Below are 22450 nucleotides of genomic sequence, written 5' to 3'. Positions count from 1 at the left end.
AACCTAGAGAAAACCCTGTCCCTCACCCTTCCCACCCACCTTCCCACACAAACATGCAACCCCGCAGTCCTCTATCTCTGTGGCCACTGCCTGCAAAACTGTCCCTGCTTGGGAGAGGGTTCCCCCATTAAAGCATCCATTGCTTGGGCTAAACACTGCTCCTCTATAATTCAAGGATACCTGCAAAGGGGGACCCAGTCAGTTCCCAACATCTCAGAATAAAGGAGGTGATTGGAGCCCTCTCCCAGCTGCCCTCAGGGAGGTGGGCCCAGGGGGAGCCCAGAAGCCCCGCCCACGGACGTGGGCGCGTCTGCACGCGCACGCACGCTCACGCACGCGCACCTTGTGGTGCCGCAGCAGGAAGGGCAGCAGCATAAGCATGCCCCCGTCGTGCACGATCCACCAGACGTCGATGCTGCCCTCGGAGAAGCGCTCCGGGTTCCCGGGAAACATGGAAACGTTCTTGGTGACCAGCAGGGCCAGGTGACCGGCTGTGGTTTCCCGGACCAGCTCTGGAGGAGACCAAGGAAACGGCCAGACGGTAAAACAGTGACCCTGGTCACCACCCTTCTGGCACCCAGCACCCCACCCCACCCCACTGCGCCCTGGCCTTGAACTGAGGAGTCAGAAAACCCCCATCTACCTGGGCCTTATCCCTTGTTGTCTGAATTTGGGAAAGCCTCTCTGGGCCTCAGTTTCCCCACCTGCCGAGTGGTAATAAGAACACCTGCTCTTTCTGACTAAGCGCTCCACCATGCAGGGCTGGCTTAACTATCTAGGATCCGCTGCTAAGGAAGTCTCAGGGTTTACCAGCTGTGTGCCCTTAATCCCGCTTTGCTTCAGTTTCACACCAATAAAATGGAGACGGGGAGTTCTCGTCGTGGCACAGCCGTAATGAATCCGACTAGTATCCATGAGGAGGAGCGTTGGACCCCTGGCCTTGCTCAGTGGGTTAAGGATCCGGCTCACTCAGATCCTCTGTGGCTATGGCTGTGGCTGGCAGCTGCAGCTCCAATTCAACCCCTAGCCTGGAATTCCATACGCCTTGGGTACGGCCCTAAACAAACAAACAAACAAACAAAAATGGAGACAGCAATGCCAAGCCCTCCAGGGTCTGCTGTGAGAATTAGAGACCTAGAGAAAGCCTTAGCATGTCAGGCACACAGAGCTCAGTCTATAAATGTTATGACATTGTTTGTTACCAGCCACCACCAAGGAGTCTGATGCTCAGAGAGGCTGAGGCACTTGTGAACAATCACACAGCGAGGGTGGGCCAGAGGGGGAGATTTAGACCCAAGCCTCTGAGGTTTCAAAGCTGCAGCTCTTTCCACTGCCCTGCACTGTCTTCCTCCCAGGGTCCTGAGCCCTGCAGGAGCCAAAACCATCTCCTTCACACCTGAGTCCTCAGCACAGTGCCTGGCACATGGCTGGCTTTGAACCCCATCCCTTGCATATGCCGAATGCATATGTGTCATGCCTGGGACATGGTCCCCAGGCTCAAAGAAGGGGAACACACCCCCGCCCCCACCCAGCCCTCCTCAGCCCCCAGCCCCATCCAGCTTTACCAATGAAGTTCCGCCACGTTTGATGATCCTCCTTCTGCCGCCAGTTGCGGGGCCAGCCAACAAGCACGGTGTTGTGCTGCAGCCCCCCGAGGCCCCCAGACTGAATCAGATGGGACACACCATCTCGAAGGTTGGAGGAAATCACCACCTGGCAGAAGCCTTTCACTTTCTCTGCCTCCATCAGGCGCCGGATGGACTGGCAGGAGTGGGAGTATGGTCAGAAAAGGACCAGCCTCAGGCTTCCCTGGCCCTGCCCTGCCCCTTGCAGCCTCCCTGCTCGAATCTCTCCCCTCCATCACCCCCATCTTCCTGAAGCTCAGCTCTGATCATGTCAGCCTCCCGCACCCCATCACCTGTGGCCCTCATTTTCTCACTGCTCAATCAAAGCTCTTCACGCTCAGACCCTACACCTCCCACCACCCTCATAGGTCACACAGACCCCCTGCAGGCTCTCCACCACCACTCAGATCCCTCCCCTCATCAGCCATTGCACCCGCCTGGCCCAACTCAACCATCACCTTCTGCAGCCACCACCCCACCCCCAGGTCAGAATGAAACTGGGCTCCTCTGCATAGCCAGACAAATTGTTTTTAACAGGTTTTTTTTTAAGTTAGCATAACGGTAAGTATTTTAAATGCACATTCCATCTGCACCATGAGGGAAGTGTTCTTTATTACTCTCATTTTATAGATAAGGAAATTGAGGCTTAGAGAAATTAAGACTTGCTTCGGGGGAGTTCCCGTCATGGTGCAGTGGTTAACGAATCCAACTAGGAGCCATGAGGTTGTAGGTTCGATCCCTGGCCTTGCTCAGTGGGTTAAGGATCTGGCGTTGCCGTGAGCTGTGGTGTGGGTTGCAGATGTGGCTCGGATCCCGAGTTGCTGTGGCTCTGGCGTAGGCCAGTGACTACAGCTCCGATTCGACCCCTAGCCTGGGAACCTCCATATGCCGTGGGAAGCGGCCCTAGAAAAGGCAAAAAGACAAAAAAAAAAAGGCTTGCTTCGGGCCATACAGCTAATGGATGTTATTGTAAAGGTTCAAGTCCAGGGGTCCGTCTCCATCCTTCACTCTCTTCACCAATTCCCTGATGTCAAACAGAAAGGGCCTTAATTTCAACCTCTACTGCCTCCCGTTTAATTCGGCAGGCAGAGGCTGAGAATGTGCTGGGCCCCCAGGGACACAGAGAAGTAGGAAACCAAGCCTCAGCCCTCAAAGTGGTCACAGGCTGGTGGGGAAGGTGGAACATGCGCAGAAGGCTCTCAGAGCCGACGGAGGTTGACAGGTGCTGTTATTAGAGTTAGTGACTGCAGAGTAACCTTGGACTAATCGCTTCCCTGGATGAGCCTCAGTTTTCTCATCTGTTAAGTGGGCATCGTGACAGCTGCCTCATTTAGGAAGAGGGAGGATTACATAACACGGTGTGAGTAGAGCTTAGTATACAGCCTCACGGATCGTAAACATGCAACTCATTCTGTTACTCGGAAGTTATTAACTCTGACGTAGCTCCTGTCAACCTCATACGGGTTCAAGAGCCTTCTGTGTAGGTTCTGTCTTCCCCACTAGCCTCCAGCCTTGAGAACTGGGATCTGGTCTTCTCCTTCTCTGCATCCCCCAGGGCCTCGCCCAGTGCCTGGTACACAGCATATTTGCAGCCACTGCATGTTGAATTAAACTGACCAGTGGAGGCCTCCAGCCCTGGGCCCTGACGGATTGGTGTGAACAACCCAGTGAGGCAGAAACTAGCAACTGCCACAAGCCATTAGGGGGTGCCCTGCCCTATCTCACTGCCCCTCCCTCTGGCCCCCTTTCCTTTCTCCACTTCTAGCCATAGCCCCGAGGGCAGAGGCCTGAATCACAGAAGCCACTGCCCCCGCCACCCACCAGACACCTGTTAGTGCCGCTTCACGCAGACCCCGGCTGCCCCAGCCCACACTGGCTCCGTACACTGCTCCATGGGCAGGACTAGTGGGTGGGAACAAGAGCAGGTGACCCTGGTTCAAATCCAGACTGCGCTTCCAGCCAGCTTTGTGACTTTCAGAGAGCTGCTTTCCCTCTCTGGTCCTCTGTTTATTCCTGTGCCAGATAGGGCTGCTCACCTTGCCATCTCCACACGGTGTGGGGATTGAAAGAACCCACCCATGTGAAAACGCTTTGAAAGATTTATGCTGTGGCAAGAAGAGGTTAGAATCTCGCAGTTCTAATATGCATCTCTGTTTTCTGTCCTTAAATGACCTGAATTCTCTAAGCCTCAGTTTTCTTATCCATAAGATGGGCCCTTCCAGCTCTGATGGTCTTGGGTTCTGCAAGTTGGATTCTGAGAAACTCACTCACTGAGCCCTTGACTCCTCTTCTAAGGAACAGGACAGAAAAGCCTGAGCCCCAGCTGGTGGCAAAGATGGTAGGGAAGCAAAGTGGCAAGGAACCAGGACTGTCTTCCTGGGTGCCCTGTGCTTCCCCCTCCCCACCAGGGCCTCTGCTCACCTCCTCCGCCCGCTGGGCCTGGGGATGGTTGTCCAGAAAGGTGCCCTCAAGGACAGAGCCCACAATGGTCAGGCCCTTCCCTGCCTTGAGCTGGGAGGTCAACGAGAGCAGCTGTGGGTGTACCACATTCTGGTCTTGGTCCACACGCACCAGCACCAGCAGCTGTGGCCTGAAGAGGGTGCAAGGTTGCGTGATCCATCCACCATCCACTCACACGCCCACACACCATACCTGGTGAGTGCGCTAAGCACTCATCCTCCGTCCTCCATCCACCTGTATCTCCCCACCCGCTGCCCCGAATATCAACCATCCAGCCACCTCCCACACGTCATCCACCTCTCTCTCCATCTACCTCACTCACTCACTCATCTGCCCATCACCCACCCATCCATCCATCTATCCTTCAAACTCACATCCATGATGATTTACCTACCCGAGCATTATTCACTCAATTATCGACCCATCCACCTACCACAGCCATTCACACGTTACCTATTCAGCCAACCACCCCCCATATAGATATATATTTATATGTTCATATATATATGTACTTAGCTATCTATCCATCTTTCTATCTGGTCATTTCCTTACTCATTTAGCCATCCCATCCACCCAACCCCCCACTGATTTAGTAGCATTCTCTAAGCACCCATTCTAGGCTCAACCCTGTGCTAAGCATTTGAGGATTCGCAGGCAAATTATGCAAAGCACAGGTCTCTGGAAGTCCAGTTTAGTAAACACAAGCATGGACCTGCGTGCAATGTCCTAGGCCTAGTTCAGCGTTCCAGGCCTCAGCAAAGTGAACCTGAGGGAGGAGAATGAGGGGTTGGGCTTGCAGAGCAATCGATTAGAAAGCATCCTAGGCCGAGAGGCAGAAGGTGAAGATTCTGGGTCCAGTTCCACCTTCTGTGGCCTCCGAGATCCTCTCTAGGCCCTGACTTGCCCGTGAATCAAATGGAGGGATTGCTGCTAATCTAGAGATTTCTAAGAGTCCCTGTAACTCTCAGAGTGGATGCTCCATGATAGCACCTTCACCTGTCTCTCCGTGTGCCTTCTCCACAGACCTGTGTGCTCACTACGACCCCGGAGACCAGAAGGGGTCTGGGCACACACATGCATTGCTATGTTGTTTTTTAAACAAATGATGGTGTGAATGGTGGGACGGCTAGACGGTCAGGAGACCAGCCTGGCAGGTGGGGTGTTGGAGAACAAGTGTCTGGACTCGGCTCAAGCTCAGAGGAGGCTGAGGAGGGCAGGGTAAGGACACCCTCACCTGAGTGGCAGGCCCACCTCTCAGCAAAACAAAGCACGCAGGGTGGGTCAGGCCCTACTCCTCGCCGACCCCACCCCTGCCCTCACACCTGAGCCCCCACCACTTACCTCCAGTTCTTGGTGTGCGGGGGCCCTTCCTCCAGCCGTAACAGGGCGTAGCGAGCGGCGCTGAGGGACAGGCCTCGGATCCCATCACCCCACTCCTTCTCCGCCCTGGGGGCAGGGAAGGGGGATCACGAGAGGCAGGAAGCCAAGGAGCATCAGGGAGAAGCGGCCACACTGAAGTGGCTGCCCCAGTGCAGAGCCACGCGGTCCATCTCGGTCTCAGGAGCTCATCACTCCTGCCACCTCCATGTCTCAAAGCTTCAGCCTCTGCCGCCCCCGCCCCGTCTCCCAATCCCATTCAGTCACCCTTTCCCCTCCACGTCATTCCGTCTTCTCCCACTTCCAGCCTCGTTCCCACCCGCGAAGCCCCCGTCATCCCTCTCCCCTCCTCACCCCTCCCATGCCTCGGCCTCCGCCAGCCCTCCCCCACTTCCCACGCTTACCCGCGGTACTCGATATACTTGTAGATGAGCCCAGCAATGAGCATGGCCACCAGGGCGTAATACCAGGAGCAGATGAACATGAGGGCCAGGCAGAGGCTCATGCCCAGGAAGGAGAGTGTCCTGGACAGGGGGAGGGAGACACCGCCTCTGAGTCCTGGCAGGGCTGTCACTGGTGCCCCCGCTCAGACAGCAAGGGTTAGATGGGGTGGGGCCTGGACAAGACCCGGGAGGCTAGAGCCAGGTCTAGGGGCAGTCACAGCATCGTCTGCATGAGCACCACGGGGACAGGGGGCCTTCTGGATGAATGAGAGCCACAGACAGGGCACCGCCCCATGCCCCAGCCAACTCCCAAGTCAGCGCACTGCCCTGCCCCAGGGCCTTAGACCCTGCTGGACGGGCTGAGGCAGGGGTCTCCAGGGAGAGTTGGAGACAAGGTTTCCTGGGAAGCATGTGCCCCCAGGAAGCACTGAGATGGGAGGCAGGCAGCCTGAGTTCCGGGCCAGGTGTGCCATCGTCCTGCTGGGTGGCCTTGGGCGAGTCCCTTCCCCTAGCGGTGCTGCCGTTCCTTTTTGGTAGAACAAGCATGATCATTCCTGCCCTGTCTGCCCCCAGGCCCATTGTGAGGATAAAGAGCCATCAAGTAAAATGATCTGAAGTCCAGCCCCACGTAAGGAGCATCTTGGTGCACCAGGCGCTGGAATGTTCCCAAGGGCCTATGAGGTAGGTGCCTTTATTGTCCCCTGAGGTTTCCTTATCTAGGCTATACACGTCGAGCACTATGAATGGGGAGGGATTATAGCTGAGACTGTTTATACTGTGTTACGTTATTGTGATTAGAAGGTGGCCTTCTCCAGGGTTTTGCTCATGCTAGTCGGGCTATAAAAACCAGAGGGGGGGGATCCTTCAAGCTGGAAGGGAAGGGCTGGGGTGAGGTGGAGATGGGAGGATGGGCCTGCGGAGCGGGGACGGGGCACGGGCACCCACCAGTGGTAATAGCGAAAGCGCGGCCGCCAGTTGGGTGTCCTCAGCAGCGTCTGTACTGCACAAGCCAGGTTCACAAACATGTAGCACATCAGGAAGAACCTAGAACACAGAAAGGCCCCAGGAGAGAAAGAGATGCAAGGGGAGGCAGAAACAGAAACAGAAGAGAGAAAGGAGAGGGGGAGAGACACTGGGGAGAGGCCCGGGGCATGTTCTGGTGTTTAGGTAGGGGTTCAAAGGCCATCTCCCCTTCCAGCACACCCCGGTGCCGTGGGGATGAACCTCTGCAGAACAAAGGACCGTCTCGATGACAGTGGGGTTGTTAAAGTGTGGGGCGCGCTGTCTGGGGTCACAGCTGGAGGCTCCAAGTAGAGAGACCCCCAGAGCGATGCACAGGGCAGGAGGCCAGCACGCACATAGAGAGGATGGGGGCGACCTCGTCGAGGGACGCGATGAGGATGCCAATCTCGCAGATGCAGGCGGTGAGGAGCAGGGCCCATGTTGGCTCTCCGTTGGCTTTGCCATGGCCAAAAACCTGAGGACAGAGCAACCATCACAGGGGCCCGAGACCTTAAGGGCCTCCTGCCTCCCTCCTCCTGTCTTGGGGACCAGTACAGTCGAGCAGGGCTCCCCTAACCAATGAGGAGGCAGGGAGAGGGTGCTGTAGTTCTCACCCTTTAACGGTTTATGCTGTATCTTGCCCACCCAGCCATTGGTACCCCAGTGCAATGAAGTTCCAGTGATTCCCTGAAGGGGAAAAGGAGGGGGCAGATGGAAGAGGTGCTACAGGGGGCCCACAAGCAGTCATAATCGAATTTGCCATAAATCTTTTTTTTTAAAGCACCTCAGAGAGAGCCGCCCTTCTCGCTCACCCTTTGGCTGCCTCCCTGAGCCCCTGAGGCCAAAGAAGGACCATTTATTTTTCTCCTAAGAGCAGACAACCTTGCTCCAAGAGATGGCACTGGTCATGGGCCAAAAATAAGACACACCCATTCTTCTTAGTGGCAGCACCGAGGGGCAGGGGAAGGAGTTCAGGGCTTGCCATGGCCCCAGCTCCCCATGTCGCCTCTCTGGGCAGGGGCCTGGCAGGCTGGTGTAGGAAGCAGCCCGTTGTCCTCACACTCCGCCCCCCCACTGACCTGCAGGAAGGGCACTATGCCATCACGGGAGATGGCCTGCAGCAGGCGTGGGGCCCCCGTGAGGCTCTGCAGCCCAGCCCCACAGGTAGAGAAGAAGGATCCGATGACAATAACCCAGGGGGACGGCCAGGCCAGGGTGCCCACTACCAGGTTGCCGTTCACAGCTTCGCCAAACCTGGAATAAAGCAGCAAAGGGACAGGAGATGCTGGGTGAGCAACGCCACCTGGATCTCCCATCCCAAGACCAGGCAGGTCTCCTATGCCAACCTCAGGACCAACTATATGTCCAGCAGGGGGCCAGGCTGTGCTGGGGGGAAGGGACAAAACCCCTAATGTCCTGGACACTTTCTGTCTCTGTGACCTTGGGCAAGTCATCCAACATCCTTGTGCCTCGGTTTTCTCAGCTGTAAAATGAGGATCATTATAAACTGACCTCGTATGATTGGTGGGAGGATAAGGGGATAACATGTGCAAGATGCTTAGCACAGTGCCTGGAACATGGTACTAGTAGTGAGTTTTTTTTTTATTGCGGTATGGTTGATGTACGATATTATACAAGTCTCAGGTGTGCAACACAGTGATTCACAGTTTTTAAAGGTTGCACTCCATTTATAGTTAGAAAATATTGGCTCTATCCCTGTGCTGAACACCATATCTGGGTAGCTTATTTATTTGAAACATAGTAGTTTGTGCCTCTTGATCCCCTACCCCCATCCTGCCCCTCCACCCAGTAGTGAGTCTAGTACTCGGTTGGTTAAGTAATACTGCGTTATCTGGGGCAGGTCTCTGCAACTGCTAGAATCTCAGTGTCTCCACCTGGAAAAGGGGGGCTCTGGCCTCATCATGTGGTGATGGTACGTGGTGTGAGAATGAAGAAAAGCATTTTCTGACTATGACCGTGTCTTAAAGCCAAAGACACTGCCTCAACAGATAGTTAAGCCCTGGCCCTGGAGCTGGCCAGCCCAGGTGTGCTCAAATGGGCTTTGAGAATCAGGTGAAGGGTTATTCTGGATGACTTGCCAAATCCCGTGCAGGCTTATGGGAGGTCTACCATGAAATGAAATGAGATAAATGGAGGCTAAGTTTCCCTAAAAGCTAACAGGTGCAGTATATACAAATTATCCATTTGGCCAGGTCACCTCCCTGCTTAAAACCCTTCAAGATGTTATTATAAAATAAAGCTGCAACTTCTGGTGCCAAAAACCAGGCCTCCCAGACCAGCTCCAAGCCTAGGTCTCCAGCTTCGTGCCCCCACTTCCCAGGAGCCAGAATGGCACCATAAAAGCTGCCCTCTGTGATAGGATGCCCTATTTCACCCTACTGCGTGTGTATGCACACACCCTCCAGAAGTGTGTGCCCTAGAGGCTCTGAATTGCTTATAGCTTCAGGCACTGGCATGCACATACAACACACACACACATCCACCCCACGTGGTTCTTTGTCTCCTCTGCCTTTGTTTATATTGTTCCCACTGCCTGGAATGCCCTTGCCCTTCTAGTCACCTGAGAATCTCCACCACTCAACATGTAAAGTGGGACGGGAAGATGAGAAAGTGTATATAAGGCACTTCCAGCAGCACCTCCCCTTCCCCGACCCTCTGAGGACTGGATCGCAGCCTCTTGGGCAAGTCCACAGCCCCCAGGCGTGGCTTTGTCACCTCCCCACTGCTCTGCACCTCACAGCCTTTTGACAAGCCTGACGACCATCCCCAAAGAGCTCCTCCCGAACAAAGACCGTGTGTTATTTATCTCTGTTCCCCAGAACCCTGGACAGCAACCAACACCTAGACATCCAAGAAATAATAAATGAATTAGTCAATTTTAAAGAAAAAGTATCATTATCCTAAAGCAAATAAGACCTAATTCATGCTTCTTGAGCTGGAGTGTCATAAATCAAAAAGATGAATTATAACGTTAGAAAATGGGGAATTCCCATTGTGGCACAGCAGAAACAAATGCAACAGGACCCGTGAGTCCATTATCCATCCCTGGCCTTGCTCAGTGGGTTAAGTACTGGTGTTGCCGTGAGCTGTGGTTTAGGTCACAGATGTGGCTCTGGTCCCGTGTGGCTGTAGCTCTGGTGTAGGCTGGCAGCTGTAGCCCCGATTGGACCCCTAGCCTGGGAACCTCCATATGCTGCAGGTGCAACCCTAAAAAGCAAAAAAAAAAAAAAAAAAAAGAGGCCTGACAAGCACTCCCTGTGGCTTCCCTCCCACAGGGCACCTTGCACAGGCTTCAGTGCCCCTGCCAGGCCTGTTTCCCGGAACTCAGTCCCCATGCCCACCTCGCCCTCCCCCAGAACAGGATCATCCCCAATCCCCTGACTTACTTGTCCCGAAGGACGACCCCCTCAATGCAGGCCCCAAACAGAACAACGGAGCTGATGTCTGCAGCAGAGGATGAAGGACAATCGCCAGGGGGGTGGCCCGCTTCCTCCCCACCCCTCCAGAGCCAGCCAGCCTGAGGCAGCAGCTTCAGAGACCCTCCATCTAGCCCTCCCCAAGCCACAGCGGTCCCAGCCCAGCAGTGCAGGATACAGACAGCAGAGGTGGTGGCGATGGCCAGGATGGTGCCAGTGGGAATTGACTTCTGGGCATCCCGCAGGTCCCCAGAGCGGTTAGAACCCGCCATGATCCCTGTGAACAGAGGAGCAGCTAGGATAGGAGCCACAGGAGACCAGGCAGACGGAGCAGAAAGGACAGCAGCCTCAGAGCCAGGAAGCCAGGGCTCTCGTCCTGGTATACGGACTTGCGTGAGAACTGGGGCATGTTTCTCGGCTCCCCCGGGCCTTAATTCCCTCACCTGTCCAATGGGAACTGAAGTGGTGGCTCCCACCATGTGATGGGGCTGCTGGACTAAGAAACTCCCCCCATCATGACTGCCTCGCTCCTGCCCACCCACTCCCAGGCAGAGTCCTCCCTCGTGAGCTCCCCTTCACCTGTGACTGAGGGGAAGTAGATGCCAACCAGCAGGGTGAAGTAGGAGGTCATATCGCTGAAGACATAGGGATGGTCCATGTCGACAGGAGTACCATCCGCCAGGCCCACCGAGGGCATCCCACGCCTCTCCACAATCACCCCCTTGGTCAGATAGGAGCTCCAGAGGTTCTCTGTGGGGGAGACAGGATGCTTAGGGGGAAGCCCCGACCTGGGGGTGTCAGAGCTCTGGGGTCAGGAGGTGGGGTGGGCAAAAAAGAAGGGTCAGGTCAACCACCTCCCACTCCCCCTGGGCCTTGGCTCCATTTTATTTCCAGGAACATTTCCTCAGCTCCTGCTTTGAGCCAGGCTTTGCACATGAATCGGGTCTCGTCCTTGTCCTCAAATGGTCCGATCTACTGGGGGTGCACTGGCACACAAAGACCTAACTCAGACTGCTTTCAGTGTGCCCCAAGCCGCATCACACACTCACCCCAGACCAGCTCCTTTCCTGTATCTCTTATCTTAGTCGCTGGCACCACCATCAACGCAGACAGCTTGACACAGCTCTCAACTGCTCCCTTTCCCCATCTCTGTTTCAAAACCATCTCCAACTCCTGTCCTTTAGTCCTCCTAAATATTTCTCAAATACGCCCCTTCTCTCCTTTCCAGGGCTCCTCCACTTTGGCACTCTTGGCATTTAGTGGTAATTGTGATAAGAACAGATAATCCTTTGGGGGGGGGGACGGTCCTATCGCTATTGTGGGATGTTGAGCAACATCCTGGGCTCTGCACACCAAATGCCAGACCAACCCCCCAGTTGTGAGGACTAAAACATGTCTCTAGCCATTGCCGCATGTCTCCTGGGGTACAAAACAGCCCTGATGGAGAACCACTGCTCCAGTCCCACTTCCATCACTCCCTCAGTGTAGGTCAGAAAACCATCATCTCTTGTCTGGACTCAGCATCAGCCTCCTCCTAGGCTGCCTACCTCTTTCTCGCCCCCTTTTTTAACGGCATTAGCAGCCAGAGTGAACCTTCAGAAACAACAAGCTGACCATGTCCGTTCCTTACTGAGGCTCCTAAGGCTCCTTTGGTGGCTCCTCCTGACCCTGAGAACACAGTCCGAACTCTTCACGTGGCTCCCAGGGCTCACCACAGTCTGGCTCATGCCAGCCTCTTCCACAACATCTCTTGCCCCTCCTTCCTTTGCACTTTATGCCCCAGTCATACTAAATTACTTGTGGTTGGCAGGACACAATATGCTCTTCTGTCTGCATGCTTTTAGGCAAGCTGTTCTTTTGCCTGTAATTCTCTTCCTCCCCCTTGTATAACTGAGAATCTCTTATTTGTCCTTCAAAACCCTGCTCAGATGAATCCAGAACGCCTTATCTTGCCCCCTTAGACACATGACCCCTCCCTCCCTTGGGAGGTCTCTGTTCATTGAGTGCACATCTACACATGTCATACTTCATTTGCTATGACATCTGTCAATGCTGTGGGACTCCTTGAGGCCAAGAATTGTGACGTATCTGTGTTGTATTTCTGGTGCTCAGCACAGTGCTAGGCATTTAGCAGGTGCTTAGCGAACACCTGTTACAACTGATGACTTTCTTTCCCACGAAGTGGTAAGATACTCAAAAGCTCCCTTGCCTCTCTACCCCTCAGTGATCAACATGGCCCAGAGTAGGTGCTTAATTAAAACTGACGAATTGAACTGAATCCCAGGGAGAGTCCCTTAATCCTAACTGTTTAACCAGCACTCCCTGCAGTGTTCTCTGGACGCCAGACCTCTCCCCTCCCTCAGACCTTTGATGAGGCCACTGGCAGCACCAGGAATGCCCTGGATCTCCGTGACATTGTTTCGGGTGAAGTACTCATCACAGGTGGCATTGAGGAGTCGGGAGGAGCAGAAGAGGCCCCAGAGCCGTGTGGTCACTGTCTCATTTCCTTCCCAGGCCAGCTTGGCACAGACATCAAAGCCATGGCGAGACAGTGTGCGGTTCCCCAGGAGGCAGATCCTAGGGAGAGAAGCAAGGGAGGAGAGTGGGGAGGGATGTAACCTTGCCCTGGCTTCACAGTAGAACCACCAGGGGAGTGCGAAAAAAACACAGATGCCAGGGCCCCATATCCAGAGATCCTGATTTAGTTGGAATGGAGCCCAGGATCAGTGTTTTTTTCCCAGCTCCTCCCCAAGTGCTTCTAAATGCAGCGGCAGCAGAGAACCACAACTTTAGTGCCAAGCTGTGCTTCAGCACCACGGGCAGCAGGCTCCGTGAGCCATTCTTCTCGGCCGTGGGATATAGGGGAGTCTGTCCTAGGGAGAGAGGCAGAACCCACAGGGACCTGAGCCCCTAGACCCTCTCTTCTGTGTCCTTTCCTATGATAGAGAAGGTGCTTAATTCTCAGAGATTGTCTCATCCCAAGAAGGTGGTCCCCAGCTAAGAACAATTTCCCTAACACGGACTTGTCATCCCTTCAGAAATCATTCCATCTTTGTAAGCCCACACCACCAGCAAGCAGTGGATCCTCACAAGGGAAATTATGCCCACCTCCAGAAATGTTATCCCCCCCTAAAGAGATTGTCCCTAAACCAGGAGAGATGTTCCTTCCCAAAGGGAGGTTACTCTGAATCCACAACCACTCTGATTCTGAGAGCTGAGAGCAGAGGGGTTGGCAGAGACTAGTGAAGACCCTGAAACCAGGCCAGGGAGGAGGAGGATGCCCTAAGCTCAGAGCAGTGGCACTTACGGGAAGTTGGGTGGGTCGAAGGCAGATTTGATGACCCCAGCATAGATGGCCAGGATGGAGAGGATGACACAACCCAAGAAGACAAGGGCAAACTTGTTGACATACTTAACGCCCACAAATACCACAGTGGCCATGCAGGTGAGCACGCAGGTGCCATACACACGCATATTATTCAGCATGGCTGCTGCCTCCCCGCTGGCGTCTTCTGCCTTAAAAATGGCCATAGCTGGGAAAAGGTAAGCCTGTAGGAAAGGGGTGAGGAGGTCAGGCGAGTAACCCAGTGAGAACCAACTAAGAACCCCCCAAGGAAATAACCTGAGGTGCAGGCAGGAAAAATACTACTTGTCACAGCATATTTAGAGTAGTGCAAGACTAGAAATGACATCCAGTGATAGGCGAATGTTCAAGGAAAGCATGAGCCTTCCTGCAAGGACTGTTCTAGTCATTAAAAGATGATATTGCAGGGTTGTTGTGGCTCAGCAGGTTACGAACCCAACTGGTATCCATGAGGATGCAGGTTCAATCCCTGGCCTTGTTCAGGGGGTTAAGGGTCCTGTGTTGACACAAGCTGTGTGTAGGTCGCAGACATGGCTCAGATCTGGCATTGCTATGGCTGTGGTGTAGGCCAGCAGCTGCAGTTCTGATTCAACCCGTAGCCTGGGAACTTCCATATGCCACAGGTGCAGCCCTAAAAGGCAAAAAGAGAGAGAGAGAGATGATATTGCAAAGAGGTTGGCAGGAATTATTAACTTCTTTTACTTTTGTTATCAACTATAATTCTTAATGATTATTTACTGTTTTTATTATTTCAATTAGAAATAAACATTAGTCCCCAGAGGATTGGGCGAAGAAGTCATGATATTTCCAAATATGCTATGAAGCTGTTAAAAAACAGCACAGGAGCTCCTGCTATGGCGAAACAGGATTGGTGGCATTTTAGGAGCACTGGGACGCGGGTTTGATCCCTGGCCCAGCACAGCAGGTTGAGGATCTGGTGTTACCGCAGCTGAGGCTTAAGCGGCAACTGTGGCTCGGATCTGATCCCTGGCCCGGAGAACTCCATATGCCACAGGGCAGCCAAAAATGAAAAAACAAATGAAAAATACAACACAGATTTATATGAACATACTCAAAAAGCTATCCATATTAGGTGAAAACAATTTTTTTTAAAAATATGTCCTATGATCTCATTTTGTAAATATATTTGTGTATATGTTTGTCTGTGTGTAGATACATCAAAATATTAAGTCGTTTCCCCTGAATAGTGAAAAATGTGAATAATTTTTATTCTTTTGCACATCAGTATTTTCTGTAATTTCTATACTAAATATTAATATGTTTACATTCTTACAAGTTATTTTCCCTTGTAAGTGATATTTGTGAAGAATTTTACTTTTTTTTTGTCTTTTCTAGGGCCGCACCCATGGCATACAGAGGTTCTCAGGCCAGGGTCCAATAGGAGCTGTAGCCACCAGCCTACATCACAGCCAGCCACAGCAACTTGGGATCCCAGCTGCATCTGCAACCTACACCACAGCCCACAGCAATGCCAGATCCCCAACCCACTGAGCGAGGCCAGGGATCAAACCCTCAACCCCATGGTTCCTAGTCGGATTCGTTAGCCACCGAGCCATGACGGGTTTTACCTTACTTAAGGAAATCTATGGCATCGTATTTTATAAAGACAGAATCCAGTATCACGTAGAGAAACAAAAACTAGGATACACCAAAATGTTAATGATGATTTTCTTCAGGTGGTTGTTATCTCCTTTGTGACACTCTTTGATATTTTTCCAATGTTATTCAATCGATAGAATTGCTTTTATAATAATTTTTTTAATTTTTGTAAAAGCTACAGAGCTCTATTGTTATTCTCTTGTAATTTGGCTTCTCAGCTCCTTTATTACCCATCCATCCTTCTTGTCCCTGGATTCCTCCATTCTGTCCCCAGACCAGAAGCTGAGACAGCTTTTTTGTTGTTGTTGTTGTTGTTGTTGTTGGCTGAAGCCTCCGCCTGTGGAAGTTCCCAGGCCAGGGATCCAACCTGTGTCACAGCAGCAACCCAAGCTGGTGCAGTGACAGAGGCAGATCCTTAACCCGCTGCGTCACGGGAGAACTCCCGCAACAGCTTCTAGGGCTGGTTCTCCAAAGCAGTGTGGTAGGGTGGACAAGCACCAGCCTCAGGGTCAGAAAGACACAGATTCTTGTCCCTCCCACACATTCCTTAAACTCTCTGAACCTCGCCTTCCTCGTCTGTAAAATGGGCACATCTTCTACCTCGAGAGAGAATCACACGGATAAAACGAAGTGATGCATTGCAGGCCGAGGGGTCTGGGTAGAGGAGTGGCTTGAGAAATGTCAGCCCCACTTTCTATGTACGAGGGAACCCTCTTCACTCCCCTCTCGTCCTGCAAGGGCAGGAAGAACCAAGACCAAAGTCAGCTGCCATTTCTCTCAAACACTGCCCAGGGACCTGCCTTCTCCTCATCACCACTCCCGAGAGACCTCTTCCTCAGCTCCCTCTTCTCCTTTGCGATCTGCCAGTGCTCAGCGCTCTAGAGGGACCACTCACAGAGCCCTCAGCACTGTCCCTGGCACGTAGGCAGCAATCATTGTGTGCCATGACTGTTGTTATTTCTATCATATTTTGCTCTTCCCAACCCACCCTTGCCCCTTGGTAGCTGAGTGACCTTGAGCAAGTCATTCCACCTCTCTGAGCTTCTCATTTGTAAAATGGGCATAATAACACTTAAACCTCATGAGGATTCAAGCTAATGACTATAAAGCACTTGGAACTCTGCTGAGAGCACAGTGGGTGCCTGATCAACGACAGCTGTTCATGTTACATAATTAGTGTATCCTGTCTCCCCAACTAGACTGTGAACTCTTTAAAGACAGAACCACATCTGATTTCCCTTCGGCTTGACTCAGTGGCCCGGCCCACAGGAGGTGTCCAGGGAGCATTGGTTAACGGACTGACACCCTGGGGCCCACACCTCCTCCTCAGCCCCTCTCACCAGCAGGATTTCAATGGTGCCCAGGATGTACATGGCCCCAGCAAACGTAGTACCCAGGTAGAAGCAGAGGCCCACGGCGCCCCCAAACTCTGGACCCAGAGACCTGGAAATCATGTAGTAGGAGCCGCCAGCTGCAGAAAGAACCCAGGATCAGCAAGAGGTTCGAGCAGCACTGGGCTGCCCTGGAGGCAAGGGGGTGATCAGAGACAGTGGTGGGGAGGGGGGTTGCTCTGGGCCTTGCACGCCTTACAGCTGTAGCCCTAGGACCAGTGGGAGACCCAGCTAGACACCCTTCGTGAACTGTACAGCTCTGATGACCATGTTGCTAATTACCCCTCCGAGGAGGTCACGGCTTGGAGAATGGGATGATGGGGCGGAGGGTCTCAGGCCAAGGGAGGAGATCACATCACCCGATTCAACACCATCAGCCGCTCCCCGCCCTCCCCTGCTAAGGCTGCCCCCACCTACCCCGCCAACATCATAGCCCAGCCCCCAGGTGAGCAAGACGGCCCCTCTGGGCTCCTGATGGCACCCCAGGCCTAGGGCCCTGCCCCTCCTTCCCACTCTCCAGGCCCCCTTCCCCTCCAAGAAGCCCCAGTCACATACCAGGCACAACACCGTTGGTTGCAATTGCGCTCATGGAAATGGCCGTGAGCATCGTCTGCGAGGAGAGAGATCATCAGAGTGGCACCTGGGGTGGGGGCCAAACCTTATGCCCCATAAACACCCGCCAAACCCACAAGTCCTCATCCACCGAGCTTCGCCTTGGTCGTATTCCAACTTCTACTCCTGCCAAGTCCTTCTTGTCAAGAAAACCTCTTATTCACCATGCACATGGAAGAAATACAAGCTGCAGCATCAGAGAGCTCTGGAAATCCCAGCCTGGCCTCTGACCAGCTGTCGGAATGAAGACAAGTCACTTCACTTCCCTAAGCCTCAGTTTCTTCACTGTGGAAATAGGCGGGTGTACCAGCTTCAGGACTGGCTACCTCCTATGCAGAGGTGGCTCAAGGGTCATGTGCGAGGAGGTGGAAATGTCTTAAGTGTTTAGTGAACATTCTTTTTTTTTTTTTTAAGAGAGGGTGGGAGTAATTCAATTACAAAGCTGTTTGTGACACATGATCTCATTTTTTGTGTGTGTGAGCCTAGGCCTACCAAAATGTTAACTATTGTAGGTGAATTTTATTTATTCATGTACACCTATCTTTTTCATCAATGAGTCTGCGTTACCTGTGTCATTCCACACACACACACACACAGGTTCGGGTAAAACCTGGTTAACAGCCATCAGGGACTCGCCTGTGAGGTGCTGGGAGGACCAGTCAGACCTAATTTACTCTCAAAGATTATACGCAGCCCTTCCTATAAAAAGCTCAGGTCTCATGCCTTCTCCCCCCTCCTTCCCACCCCCAGGTCCCTGCTCAGCCCCAGCTGTCAGGGAACAAGAGAGGAGCGTGTCACTCACACAGGAGCAGCAGATGAAGACCATGCAGAAGGCCTCCATGATGCCCGCGATGCCCACCACCCAGGTGAGTCGCAGGAAGAGGATGACACCGAAGATGTTCTGCAGGCACGGTAGGTACACGCCCATGAAGGTGCCCATGCGTGGGGCCTGCCAGGGAGGCCGGCGTCAGTTCCTGCAGCCCCGAGTCACTGCCGACACTCCAGGCCTGCTCCTCCTCCCCAGCGCATCCACCCCAGCTTTCCTCTTCTCTCCATCCCGTCCCCCCTCCCTCTTGCCTCTGAGTCTCACCCCTCCCCTCCTCCCCTCCTGCTCCCATCTCCCTGCAGGCCTCCAGCACCTGTCCTTAAACCACTCCCCTCCGCTCCCCTCCGGCTCCATCCCTCACCTCCCACCTCTTGCCTTCATCCCTCGGCCTCCAGCTCTGAAGCTCTGATGCCTCTGCCACCATCAGCCATCCCTTCATCTGAACCGACTTCTCCTCCTCCACCCTCTCTCCCCTCCAGCCCTCCTTCCTCCCTCACCCCTTCTTCCCCAAGGCCCTCACCTGCACCGGCTTCTTTTTTCCGCCCTCATTGTTTTCTGCCTCTTCGTGTTCCCTGCTGCCCTGGGGCAGGTTGGTGTAGTTGGCCAGGCCACTAAGCAGGGAGGACACCATGGGGCTGGTGTCCATCTCCTCCTGTGGGTGTTAGAGCACAAGGGCCTCAGGAGGGGGCGGGCGGGCTAGATGGTAGGAGGTGGGCGAGATGGGGGCCAGGAGGGCAGACCATGGAGGGGGCGCCGAGATGGGGGAGGAGGAGGTAAAATGCGGACGGGGGTAGCAGGGGGGAAGGGGGAGAGAAGAAGGGATGGGGAGGTTTGTGGAAGGAGGTGGATCTGGGGAGAGGTGGCGAGGAGGTGACCGCTCCCCACGGAAGGCGGCAGGGAGCGGCTGACAAGTGGGGAGCTGAACTGTGGGTAGAGGCTGACACCCTAGCAACCCACCTCAAACAGGGCCATGTTCTTGCCATCATACTCCTTGCCCTTCTCTGTGTCGGTGCTGTTGATGAAGGGGCTGCTCTCCTTGGGGTTGCCATCACCTGAGAAGGCAGAGGCGTCAGCGACCTGCCACCAACTGGTTGTTGCCCATCTGCCTGGGCACTCAGCTGTGTGGCCACTTTAACTCTCTGAACCCCCATCTGCACATAGAAACTTGGAGCGAATACGACCTTCTGGGCAGAATTTTAGTTGATAGTGTAAAGTGCCTCATGCACTCCTTGGCACGTGAGGGGTATTTAACGAGGGTGGAAGGGCTTCCTTGCCCTTGGGGGTCTTCCTTCATTCGTTGGGTCACCCTAGACCCTCCAGGGGCCCCTCCTGGATCATAAGTGGCCCATGCTGGTGTTGAGAGGTGGATGCACGCTCCTTCCTGGCGGGGGGCGGGTGGGAGGCAGCGAACACAGCAGCCCACGGCCCCAAGGGTGTGCCGCCTCCTGAAGAAGGAGAAGACCCCCCTTTGGCATCTCCTGTGACCCTCACTCATCTTCATTCAACACATATTTGTAGGTGTCTATCATGTGTCTACATGGGCATGGGGTGGGGGGAGTAAAACACAGACTAAGACCTCATCCCTGCCCTCGGGAAAACCAGAGGCCGGAGAGGGAAACTAGTAGCCAGCCCAGAGTGGTAAAGTCTGTGGCAGAACATGAACGAAGGACTGTGGGAACACAGGAGAAGCATTCGGCACAGCCCGGGAGGTCACGGAAGGCTTCCCAGAGGAAGTGACGAGTCGCTGAGAACTGAAGGATGAGTAAGAGCTAGACTGGAAGGGAGGCGGGAGGGTGTTCCAGGCAGATAGAACAGCATGTCCGATGGCCCAGAGGTGAGAGTGAGCCCAGGGGGGTTGGAAGAGCTGAACGAAGTGTGATCTGCAGGACTCTGAGGAAGGGGCACGGAGGGGCGAGGCCCTGGGGGATGGGGAGCGGCATGTGAGGAGATGAGGCCGAGAGGGTTGAGAGTCGGCTGCGTCCTTAAACCACTGGCCGGCCAAGTGAAGGATGTTGGACTTCACGCAGAGGACACTGGGAAGTCATGGAGGAGTCTCGGGCAGAAGAGTACCACGAACAGATTTGTGTTTCAGAGCAGTTGCTCCGGCCTTTAGATGAAGAATACAGAGGCTAGTTAGGGACTTTGAGAAAATCTGGGCAAGGGCTGATGATGTCCCAGACCAGAGCAAAGTGGAACAGTGAACAGACTCCAGAACCATTGGCACATATTTCTATGCCAGGTACTTGCGGGCGTGGGAAGGAGAAATCCAGGAGAGTGCCTGGGTTTCTAGCCTGGGTAAATGTGTGGATGAGGGTGCTGTTTAACAAGTGGGGGGGAAGGAGAGGACTGGGGGTGGGGAAGAGACTGGCTTTGTCTGAGGGTGAGGTGCTGTTGCACACCCAAGTGAAAGTGTCCTGAAGCACTTGGATGCTCGGCTCAGTCTGGGGCCCAGGAGAGAGGCTGGGCAGGAGAAAGAGATGAGGGTCACCGTGAAGAGGTGTGTCGGAAGCGCGTGAAACAGGGTGCCTGGACAGGACGCCCCGAGGAGCAAGCCTCTTGAGCATTAGGAGAGGGTCCTTTCAGGGAGATACAAGGATCTCCCACAGGCACACTCCCTTGACTCCAGCCTCACACTTTCTCGATGATTTCAGGGTTGAAACCCAGGAGTAGACATCTCTTTGGACTCTGGAGAAACTCTCCAATAACCAAAACATAAGTGAAGCTGAGGCCCTTCGCATTCTGAACTTCCTGCCTCCTCCTCTCCTGTATCTCTCTCTCCATCTCCATCTGCCCAAATCCTCCCCATCCCCTCCTCCTAGAAGCCTTCCTCCTTCGGCTCCCAGTCCAGGTCTCTCCCCAGAGCATAACTTGCTATAAATCCAAGCTCATCCTGCTTCAAAATTGTGGAAGGAGGAGGTGATGCCGCACATACACAAGGGAAACCCACCACACGCTGTCTCCTGACACCACCTCTACCTCACCCATCAAGCCAGGAACTCCTGAGCCCCAGAGGCCACCGCCAGCTCGCTCTTCTCCTCACATATGTGAGTTCCTGGGGCTAGCAGCCCCCTGTCCTCCCAGTGGGAGCCTGGCACAGTAATAGGTGATCAGAAAAGTCCAGTGGAGGTAAATTCCCCCAGGCTCCCTTCCTGACCCCTGGAAGAGCTGTTTGGGGCCAGAGAGCAGAAGAAATAAAAGTCAGGTGGGTCCCTCTGCCTTTTAAAATGCTGACACTTGCCTCATGTTCTCACCACCCTAGGGTGGGAACTAGAGGGGCTGAAGGAGGATGAAATGAGAAGAAATTTCTTAATAGTTAAGAAAACGGCCTGGAGCCAGGGAGACTTAGGTTCCAGTCCCAGCTTCACTGTGGACACGTTGGGCAAGTCACTTGAACTAAGCCTCAGTTTCCTACTTTGCAAAGGGATAGTAACGGTGTTTAACTTATAGGGCTGTTATGAGGATGAAGTAAAATTTGGCATGCTTGGCACATAAGTGTAACTATTGCTGTTACTATTACAATTATCATTAGTATACGTGGTATCCCACCCAATTTGGGCTCGCCATCCCACACCCTCCCCCAGCAGCAAGATATAGAGGCCCTGTCTCCTGTGGGGCTGGGTGCCTCTCCCACGGCATCCGCTTTTACGGGCAGGACGGCCAGGCAAGAGAGCCCCATCCCCCGCCCTGCTTCCTTTCACACCCCCTCCCCTCCTCCTTCGTGGGGGAGCAGGCGCAGGCAGGGCCGGAAGGGGGGCGTCCTGGCCCGAGACCCGGCATCTTAGCCGCCCCGCGCCGGTCTCCATGGCGACCGCGCGGGCAGAGAGCGCAGCGCGGAGCAGAGCCGGCCACGAGCCCGCAGCGGCTTATGTAACGCGGCGCGCAGCGCGGAGCCAGACTCCGGGTCGGATCCCAGCCAGGAGATGAGGGCAGGGGAGGGGGCGGCTCTCAGGCTCGTCCCAGGTCCTGCCTTTTCCACTCGCCGTCTGGATGGGACGCCAGGCTCCCGGCCTCGTCTGCGAGGGCTGATTTCGTCCCCTCCCTCGAACACCGGCGGAGGGGGAGGGGTGAGCTTCATGAGTTCTCGGAGGAGCAGGACGGCGAAGGGGGAACTCGCCCTGATTCCCCAGAGCCAGAAGTCAGGAGGATGGGAGAGAGCCGTGCAGCCGCGCGCGGGAGAGGCAGAGCCAGACTGAGGCTGAGCCCTCTCCGCCCCCGCCCCCGCCCCCTGGGAGCTCTCAGCCCGAATCGGCTTTCAATTAAGCTGCTGCGGCCAGAGCTCCCGGGGAGGAAACA

The 22450-nt window shown here is 54.2% G+C and overlaps 1 protein-coding gene and 1 long non-coding RNA gene across 5 annotated transcripts in view; one reads left to right on the top strand and one right to left on the bottom strand.

Annotated features, from left to right (window-relative positions):
* SLC12A5 (solute carrier family 12 member 5) overlaps positions 1-22450 on the bottom strand; it is a 38603-nt gene that overhangs the window by 6366 nt on the left and 9787 nt on the right. For all 4 annotated transcript variants that reach the window (XM_021078314.1, XM_021078315.1, XM_005672980.3 and 1 more), the window contains exons 2-19: positions 19115-19209; positions 18678-18809; positions 18134-18280; positions 17275-17329; positions 16669-16799; positions 13652-13893; positions 12710-12921; positions 10924-11094; positions 10523-10621; positions 10315-10372; positions 7987-8161; positions 7264-7382; positions 6851-6949; positions 5867-5986; positions 5427-5531; positions 4047-4215; positions 1566-1761; positions 343-512 (exon numbers count right to left, since the gene is read on the bottom strand). In XM_021078314.1, the coding sequence (XP_020933973.1) occupies positions 343-512; positions 1566-1761; positions 4047-4215; positions 5427-5531; positions 5867-5986; positions 6851-6949; positions 7264-7382; positions 7987-8161; positions 10315-10372; positions 10523-10621; positions 10924-11094; positions 12710-12921; positions 13652-13893; positions 16669-16799; positions 17275-17329; positions 18134-18280; positions 18678-18809; positions 19115-19209 (2495 nt within the window). The remainder of the gene's footprint in view (positions 1-342; positions 513-1565; positions 1762-4046; positions 4216-5426; positions 5532-5866; positions 5987-6850; positions 6950-7263; positions 7383-7986; positions 8162-10314; positions 10373-10522; positions 10622-10923; positions 11095-12709; positions 12922-13651; positions 13894-16668; positions 16800-17274; positions 17330-18133; positions 18281-18677; positions 18810-19114; positions 19210-22450) is intronic.
* LOC106506696 lies at positions 411-18175 on the top strand. Its single transcript, XR_001302161.2, has 3 exons — positions 411-541; positions 6479-6586; positions 18082-18175. It is a non-coding gene; the product is annotated as an uncharacterized LOC106506696 (long non-coding RNA).

This window comes from Sus scrofa, chromosome 17, assembly GCF_000003025.6.
Source record: "Sus scrofa isolate TJ Tabasco breed Duroc chromosome 17, Sscrofa11.1, whole genome shotgun sequence".
Classification (NCBI taxonomy): domain Eukaryota; kingdom Metazoa; phylum Chordata; class Mammalia; order Artiodactyla; family Suidae; genus Sus; species Sus scrofa.
The sequence above is the reverse complement of the archived record's forward strand: the minus strand, read 5'-3'. Positions and strand labels throughout refer to the sequence as shown.